Raw genomic sequence first — 19,197 nt, 5'->3', positions numbered from 1 at the left:
CTCAAAACGTTTGATACAGTTATGTGAGGTATGCGGTAGTTCTGCATAATTAACATTGGTGATACAGTACAAGCAAACTGGAAATCACCTTCCGCACTTTTTATCCGGGTAAAATAACAGGTTAATTCTAGTAATCTTCCCTTTAGCTTTTTCAGACTGCCGTAATTTTACTGCCATTTTTCAATTCCACGAAAAGACCAGGAAGACTATGGACTCATTTATGGTGCATGGTTCGCATCTGGAGGGCACACTTCGCTGCTCGGCTAGCAGTAACTTCGAAGGAAAGCAAACGGTGGCTGTACCACTACTAATTTACATTTTCACGCAAGTCCGAGTTTTCGTTCTATTCTTGTCATTTTGCGATTAGCCTATATGGAATTGACGACGAGAAAGTAATAAAACAGCAAATTGTTAACGTGTGCATGTTTTCTGCTGTTAATGAATGTGTTTGAGAGGATATATGAAAATCAATAAATACAAAAGTAACCATATATAGTCATTGTTGGTAACCCGTTGTATATAAGTGGAATAAACCCCTCCGGGCTGTCCCGGTTATTAGAAAATAATGTAAGCTACTTCGGTGGTAGTATGGGGTTACAGAAGAAATCATATGACAGATGGACCGACGACAACGTCAGTGGGCTAATTTGCCTAATCTTCGCGGTACTTTAGACCCCGGTGGAAACGCAGACAACCATTGGCTGAAGGAACCTTTTAGTTCCTGGTAAAGTAGTTCCTGGGACTGAAAGTTCCGGGTAATTTTGGTGGAAACGCGGCTTTTGTTAAGGGTTTTGACAAATTCACCTGGTTTAAAACTTTCTGAGCAAAAAGCACAAACTTTTTCTCAACTAATCCACAAAGGATAACTTTGGATACACAGTGAGAGGAGGGAGAAGATGTCCAAAGGGGCGGTATAATATGCAGCCAAGTGTGGAGACCAACCAACTCAGTCAAGTCAAGAGTACACTCACAAATCTTAGATCAACACAGTACGACACGAAAGCAATTAAACAGAAACGACAGCAAGAGAGTGTTACAGTTTGTAGTCCTAAGACCCGGGAGTAAGTTCACATTTTTGAACCATGGGTTCCCTCGTCAGGTTTCCTATGCTTTTGTTCCCCATAGGGATTTCGTTTTCTGTCGAAAATAAGGTCTGTGGTTAACGTAAGCCTAAGAGAGTTTCTCATTTTGTTCTACGAGATAAATTACACCCATTTATATCTCAACCGTGAATTTCGAAGCCACTAGGTGCTTTAAAGTAGTACGTTGCTAATATGAAACCAAAGAGAAACGGCAACGGCTATCGCGTGCAGGCCGACTAGTATTGAAACTTGAGTGGCAGTTGCCAGAAACGCGACCATTGTTGTAGTTTAAATATAGCAACTTTGTTAGCAACTTTTAAACATATTTTGCAGAGGACCACATCTAGCGGTGGAAAATCCATGTTCAGAAAGCAAAAGTCCTCCCCAGTTTTTTGTTCAAATCCCCTGGATTTGCTAATTAGCACAAGTCTGCACAAGCCAGAACTTAGAACTAATTAGTCAAATCAGCTGGCTGAGTTCATGAGTGGGAACACATGCCATGATGCCAGTGCTTTTACTTTGTGACCCCTGAACATTCCACATTGATGTGTGTTATACTGTAGATAACTTTCCTAAGCTGCATTTCAAAATGTAATGAAAGTTAAAAGGCCAAGACCATAATCCAGCAGCTGTGTCTAAACAGCAAGCAAGGCCCACCTCCTGAACCTGCACATGGTTGTTATTCTTTATGAATGAGTTGATTTATGAAGTTATTACAGAGTTTTTAGAAGTCATTCCAGTGAAACAAAAGGCCTGCCGACCAAAGGTGTGTCTGGGGAGATATTGGGCCTCCATGTTGTGTGATTGGCCAACCCTATGCCTACTTCCCCACTGTGGGCCCCCCTGAGCCTATGAAAATGGCTGTTGTTGGAAAATAATTTTCCAGTGCCCTCCTTGACTGGTCCATGGTGCCCCCCCCTCCCCCCAACTGGGAAAGCATGCTGCACCACAGGTAATTACAAAGCTTCCACCAGCCATTTGTTCTAAATTGTGAGCTGTGGGAGAACCAGTCATTTTCTCACCTGCTATCTGGGTGCCTCTCGAATTGTTTCGCCTGCCTCTCAGTCCTGCATCTGTCTCATTCTCAAGGCTCATTACTGATGATGAAGGACAGAGGGCTCCATCTACCTTCATCCTTTCAATTTGGCACCTTCCATGAAAAGGAATCTCTTTTTAAAGAAATCTTCTCGTCTTATAGAAATCCTTGTAGAGCTGTGTCATTTTAGCCCCCTGAAAGTGTAAGTGTAAGTGATTACCCTGGGAATTTTTTTTTCCTCCTGGGAAAGCACCAAAGCATTAGTGTCATTTAAATCTCGTTAAGCTAATAACACCCATAACAAGTTCAATATTGTGTTATAAGTATATTAGTGTGGAATGAACCTAACCTTAAGGAGCACAGAGTGCTAAAACCTAAAAAGGGGAGGTGGGGTGGGTGGGGGTGGGTGGGGGGGGGGGTTCATTTCTTGTGGGTGAGCTGGATACCAGTGGAACATCACATTTCCCTGAAGCCGTGCAGGGTGGCATTGTGGGAAGAAACCTGTGATCCCCGATGCTTCCCTATTATAATGTGGAGGAGCTCGTTAAATATTAACAGCTCAGGCTGGCTGTATGTGGATACCCGTGTGTACGGTTTGTATGTTGTGTGTGCGTGTGCAGCATCATGCGTGCTTTCCAGCAGCACTCTGGGAGTCAGAGTTGATAAACTGAATTGCTTCGGTGCATATCCAGCTGCATGAGTGGATTGTATGTACAAAGAATGTAAAGCTGTGTAAGTCACTCTGAATAAGAATGTCTACTCAGTGGCTACTAAAATGTAATGTCAAGAAACTGAAATGTCTGGAAAGGGAAAAATAAAATTTCCTACTTATTGCAATTCACTTAATGTAAGCTCAAGCTTGGAAGCAAAAAGGCATTCACACTTGAAGAAAAATCACATTGGTTCTCATACTTCACAAAAAGTGAAAGACTGTCAGAAATGATACTAGCATATGATGTGCACTCTGAATAAAGTAGAGTTAATATGAACCCCAAGGCATTTTATTTATAGCATTTTATCCCATTTTAAAGCGTTGAACAAGACTGAAACACCAAGACATGCACACAGGATATAATGATGCATCTGTAACACCTATCAGTGAGGCCGTAGTGCATGGGCTGTTCTATAGTGAATCAGCACGTCTATTTACTGGAGTGGTTCAAGATCTCTCATTACCAGTTCCTGTTCTACTATTGATGCATCAATGTGTAATAAATATATTAAAAACAGAATAAAAAACAAAGGAGCATTTAGTCAGCAGGTGTAAAGAAAGAGTCTGAAAGACAACATTCAAGCTCAAGATTCGAGAACAGGCCAGGAAATAGATTTTATGTAAGAAATATCACTTCCTTCAGTAATACATTTATTTCAAGCGCTTTAATTAGTACATTTTTACTCTTAATATACAGAAAGTACATTTTCTTGTAAATGGTTTATTTATATACATACACACATGTAATAGCATGGAAAGCATAGAAAATACACATTAATCAAATCACTGCTCAAAAATGTTTTGCAATGTGTAGCTGCAAACAGCCAATCAAATATGAATATCACTACATTCTTTGGTTAAAATTTATTACATATTTATTCAAATAGTATTATTAGTAAACTAAATTTCAGGCCCAAAAGTGATATTACAGACTATTATAGAGAAGAAACCCATTTGCCCTTCATACCTCCGCAAGTTTCACTTTTCAACATCCTCATTGTGTTATTGTAACTGGCGAAGCCTTGGACTCTGTGCTGCTGGGGGCGATTTCTGCTGCCTTGCGTTTGGAGCCACACAGAAAGTAGGTGGCCAGTTTCTTGTTGGTGGCGATGATGAGCACAGGACTGATGGCGGAGTAGCAGGTGGCGAAGAAGACGCGTGCGTCGGAGACGGCCGGGTGCACGCGGGAGACAGAGAGCGTGTAGAACCACAGCACGTTGTCCAAGCCGAACAGCACCACATACGTGCTCACGAGCAGCAGGACGGCACGCGATGCCTCCTCCGTCTTCCGGCCGGCCCCCTGCAGGCCCTGAACCTGCTGACGGTGCCGATGCAGGACCAGCATCACGTACACTGCCGCTGCCACCATCAGGCCGACGAAGGCGAAGTCTCGGACAGTGTACATCATACCGCAGGCCGTGTACGCTATGTAGCCCGGGAACACCACGATGCAGAACTTCAGGTGAATGGTGAATTCTGGGACTGAGCCGTTAGCCGGAACGGCGTGGGTAAAGAGGATGGCGGTGGAGTGGACGACCATATTGAGCCCGTAGAGGAAGACGATGGCGTGGGGGAGGTGGCCAGGAACCCAGCGTTTCAGCCAGGTCCAGCCAGAAGTGGGCGGGGCAATGACCACGCACTGGTAGGAGCTCAGCAGGGAGGTGATGGTGATGGACATGGCGCGGCCAAGGCGGTAGGCGAAGATGATTGTTTTGCAGAAGTGCTCACCGAAGAGCATAGTGATGCCCAGAGCGGTCAGAACCTGAGGAATGCCCCGGGACAGCATCACCATCAGGTTGACGAAGACCAGCTGGCTGAGGATGAACTCGTTGTGCGGCATGCTTCCCTGTGCATAGAATAAATGGCAGAAGAGCGGCAGGGCTGCCAGATTACCTGTGATTCCCACCACATCCAGAACAATGAAACCGGCTGCTTTCAATCCCTGGCGCACCTCCATCTGCCCCCCAGGTCCGTCTGTGGGGAGAGAACGAGGGTGCACTGAGCAGAGCGTGGCGACTGAGACAGGCTGTCACCACACTTCAGATCCAGAGCCTTAGATAATCACAAAACTAAATACGGTCATGTAGAAGGATACAAGAGAGCTTAAGGGAAATTTATAGTCCAATGATTCTGTACTGAGCCTGTTGTCTTCAGCTCAATCTGAAAAGCCTTGTATTATTAGTTGAACCTAATTCATTTAAAATATAAAAATATTAAATATTCACACACAGATACACATAAATGCGTGTGTAAGATTCTTTATGATTGTCAATTAAGACGTCATTTTTCACATTTATATTTATAGTACTTTTTCTTCAGGTAAGTATTAAAATAGAGTATGACTTTGGAAACAATATCACTGTGAATAAAATTGTCTTCCTTCTTTAGTAACCTAATTATTAACATTTGGTTCAGAATTACTTGGCATTAAACAGGCATTTACATTAGACAACATGTCCTGTCGCAGAACAAAAACCAAATATATTTAATTATGACAAATAGTATAATCTACTAATAATATACAAATAATTGTAGCAGGATACATATAAATATATTCCAAGTATATTCTCAAGTTTATGATTCAGTTCAGAACAATTTAGACTTCATTATGTCAGACTGAAGAGGAATGTAATTCCTTACCTTCTGCTGGCGATCAGACAGATGAATTCCTCTCTGAAGCTGAGATCTGCAAATTTATCATTTAGAGTCCCCTTGATCAAACCCACAGGGACCAATTTAATTACCATGAATACAGTATCTCAATTAATAGCATACAAACACAGCCCTGGGTGTCACTCATTACAGCAAAATTAGTTTATCATTCTGCTCATTCATTTGTGAAAAAGCTGTTTGTACAGAGTAGTGTGTTTTTTGCCATTACAGTATGTGGTTTTGCACAATGACAAATGCTGAAGGACATTTTCTTGCCTCTTTAACACATCATGAGCAGACTAAATGCATCGCTCCTCTCTCAAGCAACAGAAGCAATGCATAAGTTTGTTGCACAGGTGGATAATCACTAAGGTATTGAGCAATTAAACGATTATGAGACTATTGCGAATATGTGTCAACTAACCAATTATTGGTAATTTGATACTTTTTTGTCATTTGCTCTTTCTGATATTCAATTCCACATATTTCTTCTATGAAAAACATTACAATTCATCATTTTTAACAATTCAAAAATAAAATAATTTAATTACGAGTCAGTGTTTCAATCTGTAATCAAATAATTTAGCCTCAAGAACATCCAAATTCAGCAACTATACCGATTGATTTGGGATTTTCTATCCCCCTGCATTAAGTGACGCTTCCCAATGAGTTTTGAAAATAGCAAATTTATAATGGATAAAAATCCTTCTAAAACAGGGGTTCTCAACCATTTATTTTGACGCAGGGAAAATTGACAGGCTTAGCAATGTCTGATCATCATGAAACTTATTTGTATGTTGACCTAAAAGCTAGGGAATTCCTTTTCAAAATCTGGGAAGGAAATTGAGAAGATTTTTTTGTTTACCATTCATCCAATATATGTCCATACAGCTTAAAATTTGTAATTGCCGTGTGTTGTTTGGACCCCGTTAATTTCCGCTTGGGGATTATATTATTATTATTATTATTATTATTATGTTGTTGTTTTTACCCACGTGAAGTACGCTTCAACTTGGAACATCCCACTGGCTAAAAAAACCCTGAAAATCTTTCTTTTTTTTTTTTTGTACAGGAAAGGTCTGTATAATACATTCAGTTGATGCATCCCTCCACCCCTCATGATCTGAATATTAATCGCATTGACAGGAGGTCGCTCGCTCGCATTAACGAGCAGAGTTTGCTGGCATCAGGTCACAGATACATTGTCATGCCTGAGCTTTGTTCATTTGTGGGTAATTTTGCGGAATGGTAATGACACAAACGGCTGCATGGCTTTGTGAAGAGCAGCCTTTGGGATCTTCCGCAGTTGCACAGGTTTTTGTAGGGAAAAAAATAAGTCTGATAATGTCCTGGCCTAAACTTAAAATGTGACCAGTGTCGAACCCCAGTCCTGGAGGGTAGCAGTGTCATTGGCGGTTTCCTTTTATTCAGCAGCCAATTAAAGGCTTGGGAACAGGGTGTGTGAAATCTTTAGCCGACCAATCACTTTAATGAATCTCTAGTGCTGAAACACACTGAAAGTCAGCAGACACTCCGACCCTCCAGAGATTTCTCACCCATGTATTAAGGTGACTTTCCCTATGATACTGGCACTGAAGGTATTGATATTTAAATTAATTACATATTTTAAAAAAATTAGGTATCTGTTAAAACTTTTCTTGGTCTGACCATGGACTTAATTAAATGTATTTCGAACCATGAATTTTTTACAATTTCTCTAAATCTTTTTAACAACACATTTTTCATGCGTTATATTGATAGCTATTTTTAAACTGCATTTAAAACCGTATTGAAAGTTAAAAGGCCTGCCAACTAAAAGTGTGTCTGGGGAGGTATTGGGCCCCCATGTAGTGTGATTGGCCAACCCCATGCCCCCCCCCTACTGTGGGCCCCCCCTGAGCCAATGAAAATGACTGTTGTTGGAGAATAATTTCCCAGTGCCCTCCCAACTGGTCCTTGCCCCCCCACCCCCTAAAACAATCTCCCAAATAGATTGGGAGTGCACGCTACATCACAGGTAACTACAAGCTTCCAAGAGCCAGTTGTTCTAATTAGGAGCTGTGGGAGAACCGGTCATTTTCTCACCTGCTATCTGGATGCCCCCCGAATGTTTTGCCTGCCTCTCAGTCTTGTATGTGTTTCAGTCTTGAGGCTCATTACTGATGAGAGGACAGATGGAGTTTGAGACTTTTTGGCTTGATCTTTTCAATTTAGCATCTTCAGTGTAGTTATTTTATAGAAATCCAAGTTTATTCGAGTTGTGCCATTTAAAACCCCTGAAAATGTTAGGGATTTCCCAGGGAATTTTTGTTTCATTATGAATGCATTGGTGTTGTTAAATAATGTTAAGATAATTAATACCTCTAACAAGTTCAATAATGTGTTATAGGTATATTAGTGAGGAATTAACCTAACCATATGGAGCACCAAAATGTGATGTTGAGAAACTGAAATGCCTGCAAAGGGAAAAATAAAATTTCCTACTTATTGTAAGCTCAAGCTTGGAAGCAAAAAAGCATTCACACTTGAAGAAAAATAACATTGGTTCTCATATTTAAAAAATAAAAGCCTGTCAGAAATGATACTGGCATAGATGTGCACTCTGAATTAACCAGAGTTAATATGAACTCCAAAACCTTTCCTTCATAGCATTTTCTCCCATTTGAAAGCTTTGGACAAGTCTGATACCCCCAGACATGTACACATGATGTAATGATGCATCTGTAACACCTATCAGTGAGGCCGTAGTGCATGGGCTGTTCTATAGTGAATCAGCACGTCTGTTCACTGGAGTGGTTACTGATCTCACTCCCAGTTCCTATTCTACTATTAATGCATCAATGTGTAAGAAATGTATTGTAATCAGGTTGAAATCAAAGGAGCATTTAGTCAGCAGGTGTAATGACATCAGAGTCTGTCAGACAACATTCAAGCTCAAGACTCGAAAACAGGCCATGAATTTGATTTTATGCAACAAAAAAAAGAAAGAAGAAAAAGAAGAAAATCCACTTCCTTCCAGCAATACATTTATTTCAAGCACTTTAATTTCAATATCTTACCCTTAATTAATATATAGTAAGCACATTTTCTTGTAAATGGTTTATGTATATACTGCACATACACATGTAAGAGCATGGGAAGCATATAAAATACACTTGAATCGAATCACTGCTCAAAAATATTTTTTAAAAGAGAATTTCACCACATTCTTTTGTTAAAATTTATTACACATTTATTAAAATAGTATTATGATTAGTAAACTAAATTTGAGGCCACAAAAGTGATATAGCATAGATTACATCAGTAGAGAAGACAGCCTTTCCCCCTCCCTACCTCCCGAAATTCCACTCTTCAACATCCTCATTGTGTTATTGTAACCGGCGAAGCCTTGGTCTCTGTGCTGTTGGGGATGTTTTCTGCTGTCTTGCGTTTGGAGCTGCACTGAAAGTAGGTGGCCAGCTTCCTATTTGTGGCTATGATGAGCACAGGACTGATGCTGGAGTAGCAGGAGGCGACGAAGACGCGTGTGTCGGTGACGGCCGGGTGCTCGTGAGTGATGAAGGTCGAGGAGAACCACAACGCGTTGTCCAAGCCGAACAGCACCACATACGTGCTCACGAGCAGCAGGACGGCACGCGATGCCTCCTCCGTCTTCCGGCCGGCCCCCTGCAGGCCCTGAACCTGCTGGCGGTGCCGATGCAGGACCAGCATCACGTACACTGCCGCCGCCGCCATCAGGCCGACAAAAGTGAAGTCTCGGACAGTGTACACCATGCCAGCGACCCTGTAAGCTACGCGTCCTGGGAACACCACAAAGCAGAATTTCACGCTAATTGTGAATTCTGGGACTGTGCCGTTGGTCGAGGGACCCTGGGCAAAGAGGACGTGAGTAGAGTAGATGACCATATTGAGGCCGTAGAGGAAGATGATTGCGTGGGGGAGGTGGCCAGGAAGCCAGCGTTTCAGCCAGGTCCATCCAGGGTTGGGCGGGGCAATGACCACGCACTGGTAGGAGCTCAGCAGGGAGGTTGTGGTGATGGACATGGCGCGGCCAACACGGTAGATAAAGAGGATTACCTTACAGGTTTGATCATTAAAGATTATGGCAATATCCAGGGCAGTCAGAACCTGAGCAATGCCCTGGCACAGCGTCACCATCAGATTGGCGAGGACCAGCTGGCTGAGGATTAACTCGTTGTGTGCCATGTGGCCCTGTGCCACTAACAAATGGCAGAAGAGCAGGAAGACTGCCAGGTTACCTGGGATTCCCACCACATCCAGAGCAATGAAACCGGCTGCTTTCAATGCCAGGCGCACCTCCATCTGCCCCCCAGGTCCGTCTGCGGGGAGAGAACGAGGGTGCACTGAGCAGAGCGTGGAGACTGAGACAGGCTGTCACCACACTTCAGATTCGGATCCTTACATAATCACAAAACAAAAACAGTAATACAAGGATACAAGAGAACTTTGAGGAAATTTGTAGTCTAATGATTCTATGCTGAGGCCGTTGTCTTCAGCTCAGACTGAAAAGCCTTCTATTATCAGTTGAACCAATTCTCCTTAATTCTTGAGGAATAAAAATATACACATAGAAACACACACAGACGCATATGTAAAATTCTTCATGATCATCATTTAAGACATAATTTTTCTCATTTATATTTGATTTTCCATACTTTTTTTCAAATGAGTATTAAAATAGAATAAGACTTTGGAAACAATAGCACTGTGAATGAAATCATTGTTCATCAGTAGCAGAATTACTTGGTATTAAACAGACATTTTCATTAGACAACAGGTCCTGTTGCAGAATAAGAACAGAATGTATTTAATTCTGACAAATAGGATAATATTCTATCATAATAATTGTTGCTGGATACATATATATTCCAAGTATATTCTCAAGTTTACGATTCCATTGAAATAGAAGCAATTTAATCTTTTCACTGTGCGACACTGAAGAGGAATGTCATTCCTTACCTTCTGCTGGCGATCAGACTGATGAATTCCTCTCTGAAGCTGAGATCTGCAAATTTATCATTTAGAGTCTGCAGCCCTGCAGGGACCAAATTAATTACTATGAATACAGTTAGAGCATGCAAACATAGTCCTGGGTGTCATTCATTACAGCGAAATTAGATTCTCATTCTGATCATTCATTAAAAAAAAAAAAAAAAAAAACTGCTTGCATAGAGTCGTGTGCTCTTTGCCCATACAGTAAGTGGTTTTGCATAATGACAAATGCTGAAGGACATTTTCTTGCCTCTTTAACACATTAAAGGCAGACTAAATGCATCACCCCTCTCTCAAGCAACAGAAGGGATGTCATGCATAAGTTTGTTGCACAGGTGAATAATCACTAAGATATTACAAAATAACTCAATTAGACAAGTATGAGTCAGTATTCAAATCTATAATTAAATTATATAGTCTCAAGGAAATCTAAATTCATCAACTATTTGGGATTTTCTATCCCCCTGTATTAAGCGACACTTCCCCCTGAGTTTTGAAAACAGGAAACTTGTAATGGAAAAAAAACCCTTCTAAAACAGGAGTTCTCAACCATTATTTGATGAACACCCTCCTATCCTATATCCCGGTCCTCACAAAATTTGGATCCTAAGTACAGAACATGATTTTGAGGACACCATCCAATTTTGGTGCCTGTCTGCCATTAGATGGTGCTAAAAATTCATTTGAATGCCTATAACTATTCAACTGTTTGACTAATCAGGCTGAAGTTTTGCATGCTGCCTCCCCCTGAAAGCACCCAGAAGTTGTTCTAATGACCCAAAGATAACTTTAAAAACATAGACACCATCAGCCAATCAGCCATTAGCAGCCGTTTGACAATCTTAGCAATGGCCGATCATCATGAAACGTGGTGGGAATATTGACCTCTTCACTTGGTACTACCATGTAAAATTTGGGATCAGTTGGCCATTAAGGGGCACTATCGCAAATATGCAGGTTTTCAAATAGCATATCTTTGGCTACAGTTTTGGGAAAATCCTATAAATTATATTAGTAGATCCTGCTCCTTCAGATAAACAACTTTGTCTCAAGAAGCAACATCGACGTCTATTTTTTTTTCTGTAATTTTGAATTTCTTTGCAAAACCTACTTTTACAAACTAGTCTGGGGCCGTTTGGCCCCTTGTCACCAAGTTAGGCCATAAAGAATCCCTGGAGTCTGATCCTCAATAACTATCCAAAAGATTTTTCAAAAAACAATATGGCTGCCACATGACAATCAATTGTTGTGGGCGTGGCCATTTTTAATTAGACAGCTGTAAGTCATGAACGGTTTGTCCGATCCTCACAAAATTTGGTATGTAAGTAGAGTCAGTGATTTTGAAGAGGCACACAAGCTTTGTTGCATGTTTGCCAGTAGGTGGTGCTATAAATACCAAATAAGTTTAAGTGCCCAAAACTCTCAAATAACTATAACTTTCACAATCAAGTCCTAGGCCATTAAGCGGAGTGTCACCAAATTAGGCTTGAAAGAATCTGTGGAGTCTAAAATTGAATAATTATCAAAAAAAAATGTTGCACTTTCAAAATAATGTTGCCGCCCTGTGTAAATAAACAGTTGTGGAAGTGGCTATTTTTTACAAAAACAGCTGTAACTTGTGAGTTCTTTGTCTGATCATCATGAAACCTGGCATACACGTACAATGGTTGACTCAGACGCAGCATGCAAATGAATCTTTGCATGGTATGTCTATGCGTCAGTCTGCTGACATGCAAAAGGATAAAGTCATATCAGAAAAAAATGGCCGCCTCAGCCAATTAGATGTTGGTGGGAATTTGACAGGCTTAGCAATGGCTGATCATCATGAAACTAATTTGTATGATGACCTAAAAGCTAGGGAATACCTTTTCAAAACCTGGGAAGGAAACTGGAAAGCTTTTTTTTTTTTTTACCGTTCATCCAATATATGTCCATACAGCTTAAAATTTGTAATTGCCGCATGCTGCTTAGACCCCGTTACTTACCGCCTTTGGTTATATTATTATTATTATTATTGTTATTATTATTATTATTATTATTATTATTATTTGTTGTTGTTTCTACCCACATGAAATACGCTACAACCCGGAACATCCCACTGGCTAACAAAAACCCTGAATTATTTTCTTTTGTACAGGAAAGGTCCCTATGCTCTTCGTGATCTGAAATTTTGCCGGCATCAGGTCACAGATACAGTTTCGTGCCTTAGCTGTGTGAATTTGTGGGTAATTTTGCAGAACGGTAATGACACAAACAGCTGCATGGCTTTGTGAAGAGCAGTCTTTGGGATCTTTAGCAGTTGCACAGTTTTTTCTATGGAAAAGACAGGTTGGATAATGCCCTGGCCTACACTGGTCACAGCTTAAATTCCACTGAGGCAAGGGTGTCAAATCCCAGTCCTGGAGGGCTAATATTTATTTATTTATTTATTTATTTACTGCTGTAGTGTCTGCAGGTATTTGTGGTTTCCATTAAATCTGCAGCCAGCTAAGGCCCTGAGAACAGGCTGTGGGAGCTGTGTAATTTACACACCCTGTTCACTTTAATGAATATCTGGTACTGAAACACACTGAAAGCCAGCAGACTCTGGGGTCCTCCAGGAATGGAGTTTGACGCATATGTACTAAGGTGGCTCCTACTGCACTGGCGCTGAAGGTATTGATATTTAAATTAATGACATTAACCTTTTTATTATTTATCTGTTATAACATTTCTTAGTCTGACCATGAACAGAATTAAATGTATTTGCAACCATGAAACGTCACAAATAATTTTTTACAATTTCTCTAAATCCTTACAAGAACACATTTTGCATGTTTTATATTGTTAACTATTGTTAAACTGCATTTAAAAATGTATTGAAACTTAAAAGGCCTGCAGGCCAAAGTTGTGTCTGGGGGGGTGGGGGGTGGATACTGGTGTGATTGGCTAACCCCATGTGGGCCCCCTGAGCCAATGAAAATGGCTGTTGATGGAAAATGATTTTCCAGTGCCCTGCTTGACTGGTCCTTGGCCCCCCCTGAAACAACCTCTCAAATAGCTGCACCACAGGTAATTACAAGCTTCCAGACGCCAGTTGTTTTAATTATGAGCTGTGGGAGTACCAGTCATTTGCTCCCCTGCTGTCTGGAAGCCCCTCGAATGTTTCACCTGCATGCGATTCATTCTTTAGGTTAATTACTGATGAGACGACAGTGAGAGTTTATCACATTTCTTGGCTTGCTGTTTTCAATTTAGCATCTTCAGTGTGGTCGTCCTATAGATTTAAAAGTGAGCTCTGCCAATTTGAGTTCCCTGAAAATATGAATGATTGCCCAGGGAATTTGTGTTGTTTAAATCTCATTAAGATAATGAATACCCCTAACAAGCTCGATATTGTGTTATATGTATATTTGTGAGAGGAATGAACCTAACCTTACTGATCACGGAGTGCAAAAATCTCAAAAGGGGATGTGTGGGGTGGGGGGGTGTGGGGGGGGACCTGTGCATTAGGAAACCTGTGTGTGCAGTTTACATGTTGTGTGCGCATGTGCAGCATGATGTGTGCTTTCCAGCAGCAGACTTGATAGACTGATTTACTTCAGTGCATATCCAGCTGCATAAATGGATTGTATGTTCAATGATGTCTAAGTCCTCCGAATCAGAGTATCTACTCAATGGCTATGGAAATTTAAATGTCTGGATTTTGGGAATCTGGAAAATTCACTTAATGTATTTCTATTGGACAGCTCAAGCTTGGAAGCAAAGATGCATTTACACTAGAAGAAAAATCACATGGTTCTCATACCTAAAAAAAAAAGACTGTCAGAAATTATACTAGCATATGACGTGCACTCTGAATTAAGCAGAGTTTATATGAACCCCAAGGCGTTTCATTAATAGTGCTTAATATCATTTAAAAGCTTTGAACAAGACTGAAACACGCATGCACAGACATGCGCACATGCACATGCAAGACATGCACACAGGATGTAATGATGCATTTGTAACACCTATCAGTGAGGCTGTAGTGCATGGGCCATTCCACAGTGAATCAGCACGTCCAGATCTCTCACTGCCAGTTCCCATTCTACTATTAATGCATCAATGTGTAAGAAATGTATTATAATCAGGTTGAAATCAAAGGAGCATTTAATCAGCAGGTGTAATGACATCAGAGTCTGTCAGACAATATTCAAGCTCAAGACTCGAAAACAGGCCAGGACTTTGATTATATACAAGGAAAATTCACTTCCTTCAGTAATACATTTATTTCAAGCACTTTAATTTGAATATTTTATTCTTAATTAATATATAGTACGTACATTTTCTTGTAAATGGTTTATGTATATACTGTACATACACATGTAAGAGCATGGGAAGCATATAAAATACACTTGAATCAAATCGCTTTTTAAAAAAAGAATTTCACCACATTCTTTTGTTAAAATTTATTACACATTTATTAAAATAGTATTATGACAGCATAGATTACACCAGTAGAGAAGACAGCCTTTCCCCCTCCCTACCTCCCGAAATTCCACTCTTCAACATCCTCATTGTGTTATTGTAACCAGCGAAGCCTTGGTCTCTGTGCTGTTGGGGATGTTTTCTGCTGTCTTGCGTTTGGAGCTGCACTGAAAGTAGGTGGCCAGCTTCTTGTTGGTGGCTATGATGAGCACAGGACTGATGCTGGAGTAGCAGGAGGCGACGAAGACGCGTGTGTCGGTGACGGCCGGGTGCTCGTGAGTGATGAAGGTCGAGGAGAACCACAACGCGTTGTCCAAGCCGAACAGCACCACATACGTGCTCACGAGCAGCAGGACGGCACGCGATGCCTCCTCCGTCTTCCGGCCGGCCCCCTGCAGGCCCTGAACCTGCTGGCGGTGCCGATGCAGGACCAGCATCACGTACACTGCCGCCGCCGCCATCAGGCCGACAAAAGTGAAGTCTCGTAAAGTGTACGCCATGCCAGCGACCCTGTAAGCTGTGTGTCCTCGGAACACCACAAAGCAGAACTTCAGGCTAATTGTGAATTCTGGGACTGTGCCGTTGGGCGAGGGACCCTGGGCAAAGAGGATGGAAGTAGAGTAGACGACCATGTTGAGGCCATAGAGGAAGACGATGGCGTGGGGGAGGTGGCCAGGAAGCCAGCGTTTCAGCCAGGTCCATCCAGGGTTGGGCGGGGCAATGACCACGCACTGGTAGGAGCTCAGCAGGGAGGTTGTGGTGATGGACATGGCGCGGCCAACACGGTAGATAAAGATGATCGCTTTACAGGCTTGATCACTGAAGATCATGGAAATCTCAAGGGCGGTCAGAACCTGAGGAATGCCCTGGCACAGCGTCACCATCAGGTTGGCGAGGACCAGCTGGCTGAGGATTAACTCGTTGTGTGCCATGTGGCCCTGTGCCACTAACAAATGGCAGAACAGCAGGAAGACCGCCAGGTTACCTGGGATTCCCACCACATCCAGAACAATGAAGCCGAATGCTTTCAATGCCAGGCGCACCTCCATCTGCCCCCCAGGTCCGTCTGTGGGGAGAGAACAAGGGTGCGTTAAGCAGAGTGTGGCGACTGAGATAGGCTGGGTGCCCACTTCAGATCCAGAGCCTTAGATAATCACAAAACTAATATGGTCATGTAGAAGGATACAAGAGAAGGTAAAGGAAATTTATAGTCTAATGATTCTGTACTGAGCCTTTTGTCTTGAGCTCAATCTGAAAAGCCTTGTATTATCAGTTGAAGCTAATTCATTTAAAATATAAAATATAAAATATTCACACACAGATACACATGAGTGCATGTATAAGATTCTTTATGATTGTCAATTAAGACATCATTTTTCACATTTATATTTGATTTTCCATACTTTTTCTTCAAGTAAGTATTAAAATAGAGTATGACTTTGGAAACAATATCACTGTGAATAAAATTGTCTTCCTTTTTTAGTAACCTAATTATTAACATTTGGTTCAGAATTACTTGGCATTAAACAGGCATTTACATTAGACAACATGTCCTACATGTCACAGAATAAAAGCCAAATATATTTAATTATGACAAATAGTATAATCTACTAATAATATACAAATAATTGTTGCAGGATACATATAAATACATTCCAAGTATATTCTCAAGTTTATGATTCAGTTCAGAACAATTTAGACTTCATTATGTCAGACTGAAGAGGAATGTAATTCCTTACCTTCTGCTGGCGATCAGACAGATGAATTCCACTCTGAAGCTGAGATCTGCAAATTTATCATTTAGAGTCCCCTTGATCAAACCCACAGGGACCAATTTAATTACCATGAATACAGTATCTCAATTAATAGCATACAAACACAGCCCTGGGTGTCACTCATTACAGCAAAATTAGTTTATCATTCTGCTCATTCATTTGTGAAAAAAGCTGTTTGTAACGAGTAGTGTGTTTTTTGCCATTACAGTATGTGGTTTTGCACAATGACAAATGCTGAAAGACATTTTCTTGCCTCTTTAACACATCATGAGCAGACTAAATGCATCGCTCCTCTCTCAAGCAACAGAAGCAATGCATACGTTTGTTGCACAGGTGGATAATCACTAAGGTATTGAGCAATTAAGCGATTATGAAACTATTGCGAATATGTGTCAACTAACCAATTATTGGTAATTTGATACTTTTCTGTCATTTGCTCTTCCTGATATTCAATTCCACATTTTTATTTCTTCTACAACAAACATTACAATTCATCATTTTTAACCAATTCAAAAATAAAATAATTCAATTATGAGTCAGTATTTCAGTCTGTAATCAAATAATTTAGCCTCAAGAAAATCCAAATTCAGCAACTATACCGATTGATTTGGGATTTTTTTTATCCCCCTGCATTAAGTGACGCTTCCCAATGAGTTTTGAAAATAGCAAATTTATAATGGATAAAAATCCTTCTAAAACAGGGGTTTTCAATCATTTATTTTTATGCACCCCCCCCCCCCCCCATCCTATGGCTAGAACGAATCTCTGGAGGTTGAACTTCAATGATTCTCAAAAAAATGTCGACTTTTCAAAAAAATATGGCCACACACGCCAATCAAGTGTCATGGGCATAGCTATTTTTTACTTAAACAACTGTAACTCATGAACATTAAGTCCGGAACTTACTAAATTTGGTTCGTAAGTACAGCACACGATGTTGAGGACACCGGATAATTTTGATGCCTGTCTGCCATTAGATGGTGCTATAAGACAAAAATGAATTTAAATGCTTATAGCTCTTCAACCGTTCGACGAATAAAGCTGAAATTTTGCATCCTGCATCTCTTTGAAAGCTCCCACCAGTCATTCTAATGACCCAAAGATAATTTAAAAAACATGGCTGCCACAAGCCAATCAGCTAGCAGCAGCCATTTGACAAGCTTAGCAATGGCCGATCATCATGAAACTTGGTTAGTATACTGACCTCTTCACTTGGCACTACCATGTAAAATTTGGGATTGGTTGGCCATTAGGGGGCGCTATAGCAAATACACAGGTTTTCAAATAGCATATCTTTGTCTATGGTCTTTGGGAAATTCCTATAAGTTATATCAGTAGATCCTTCTCCTTCAGATAAGCAACCTTGCCTCAAAAAGCAACATCAGCAACCATTTTACAAACTAGTCTGGGACCGTTTGATCCTTTGTCACAAAATTAGGCTATAAAGAATCCCTGGAGTCTGATCATCAATAATTATCAAAAAATGTTGACTTTCAAAATAATATGGCCACCACACGGCAATCAATTGTTGTGGGCCTGGCTATTTTTACTAAAACAGCTGTAAGTCATGAACACCATTTCCGATCCTCACGACACATGGTACGTACAGTACGTACAGTAAGCCTATATGATTTTGAAAAAGCACACAAGCTTTGTTGCATGCTTGCCAATAGGTAGTGCTATAAATACCAAATAAGTTTAAATGTCTATAAATCTTCAATGGGTTGGCCAATAAGGCTGAAATTTTGAAAGGTACATCTCTGTGACCTCATCAGGGAAAAACTTTGCCTCAAAAAACAACATTGGCAACCATTTTGTTTTTCCGCCATTTAAAATTTTTGACAAAACTAACTTTTGAAAACTTGTCTTAGGCTGTGTGTCACCAAATTAGGCTTGAAAGAATCTGTGGAGTCTGAAATTGAATAATAATCCAAAAAAAAAGATTGAACTTTCAAATAAATATGGCTTCCCTATGCAAATAAACAGTTGTGGGAGTGGCTATTCTTACTAAAACAGCTGTAAGTTGTGAGTGCTTTGTCCGATCATCATGAAACTTGGCATACATGTAAAATTGTTGACTCAGAGGCAGCATGCTAATTTTCCTGGTGCTTAGCCAATAATAGGTGGTGCTGTAAAAGAAAAATAAATTAAAATGCCTTTAACTCCTCAATTGTTTGAGTAGTTAAGATAAATCTTTACATGCTATGTCTATGTGTCAGTCTGCCACTGAATGCAAAAGGATGAAGTCATATCAGAAAAAAATGGCCGCCTTAGCCAATTAGATGTTGGTGGGAATTTGACAGGCTTAGCAATGGCTGATCATCATGAAACTTATTTGTATGTTGACCTAAAAGCTAGGGAATCCCTTTTCAAAATCTGGGAAGGAAACTGAAAAGATTTTTTTGTTTACCATTCATCCAATATATGTCCATACAGCTTAAAATTTGTAATTGCCGTGTGCTGTTTGGACCCCATTAA

The 19,197-nt window shown here is 40.6% G+C and overlaps 3 protein-coding genes across 3 annotated transcripts; all 3 read right to left on the bottom strand.

The window, feature by feature from the left end:
- Positions 1-3,824: 3,824 nt before the first annotated feature.
- On the bottom strand, positions 3,825-4,670 carry LOC135238358 (olfactory receptor class A-like protein 1). The gene has a single exon (XM_064306147.1). The coding sequence runs from the start codon at positions 4,668-4,670 to the stop codon at positions 3,825-3,827; it is 846 nt and encodes a 281-aa protein (XP_064162217.1).
- Positions 4,671-8,842: 4,172 nt separating this feature from the next.
- On the bottom strand, positions 8,843-15,028 carry LOC135238356 (olfactory receptor class A-like protein 1). Its single transcript, XM_064306144.1, has 2 exons — positions 15,004-15,028; positions 8,843-9,822 (listed from the first exon to the last, which is right to left on the bottom strand). Exons 1-2 carry the CDS (start codon positions 15,026-15,028, stop codon positions 8,843-8,845), a joined length of 1,005 nt encoding a protein of 334 aa, XP_064162214.1.
- Positions 14,631-16,006, bottom strand: LOC135237715 (olfactory receptor class A-like protein 1). The gene has a single exon (XM_064305090.1). It carries the CDS (start codon positions 15,991-15,993, stop codon positions 15,031-15,033), a length of 963 nt encoding a protein of 320 aa, XP_064161160.1. The 5' UTR covers positions 15,994-16,006; the 3' UTR covers positions 14,631-15,030.
- Between the last annotated feature and the right edge of the window lie 3,191 nt (positions 16,007-19,197).

This window comes from Anguilla rostrata, chromosome 13, assembly GCF_018555375.3.
Source record: "Anguilla rostrata isolate EN2019 chromosome 13, ASM1855537v3, whole genome shotgun sequence".
Classification (NCBI taxonomy): Eukaryota; Metazoa; Chordata; class Actinopteri; order Anguilliformes; family Anguillidae; genus Anguilla; species Anguilla rostrata.
The sequence above is the reverse complement of the archived record's forward strand: the minus strand, read 5'-3'. Positions and strand labels throughout refer to the sequence as shown.

Excerpts from the sequence above, each read along its gene's own strand:
- LOC135238358 (XM_064306147.1), bottom strand. The coding sequence starts at position 4,670 with ATGCCGCACAACGAGTTCATCCTCAGCCAGCTGGTCTTCGTCAACCTG.
- LOC135238356 (XM_064306144.1), bottom strand. The coding sequence starts at position 15,028 with ATGTTGAAGAGTGGAATTTCGGGAG. Across the intron at positions 9,823-15,003 it reads GAAGAGTGGAATTTCGGGAG|ACGGACCTGGGGGGCAGATG; the intron begins GTAGGGAGGGGG and ends CTCTCCCCGCAG.
- LOC135237715 (XM_064305090.1), bottom strand. The coding sequence starts at position 15,993 with ATGGAGGTGCGCCTGGCATTGAAAGCATTCGGCTTCATTGTTCTGGAT.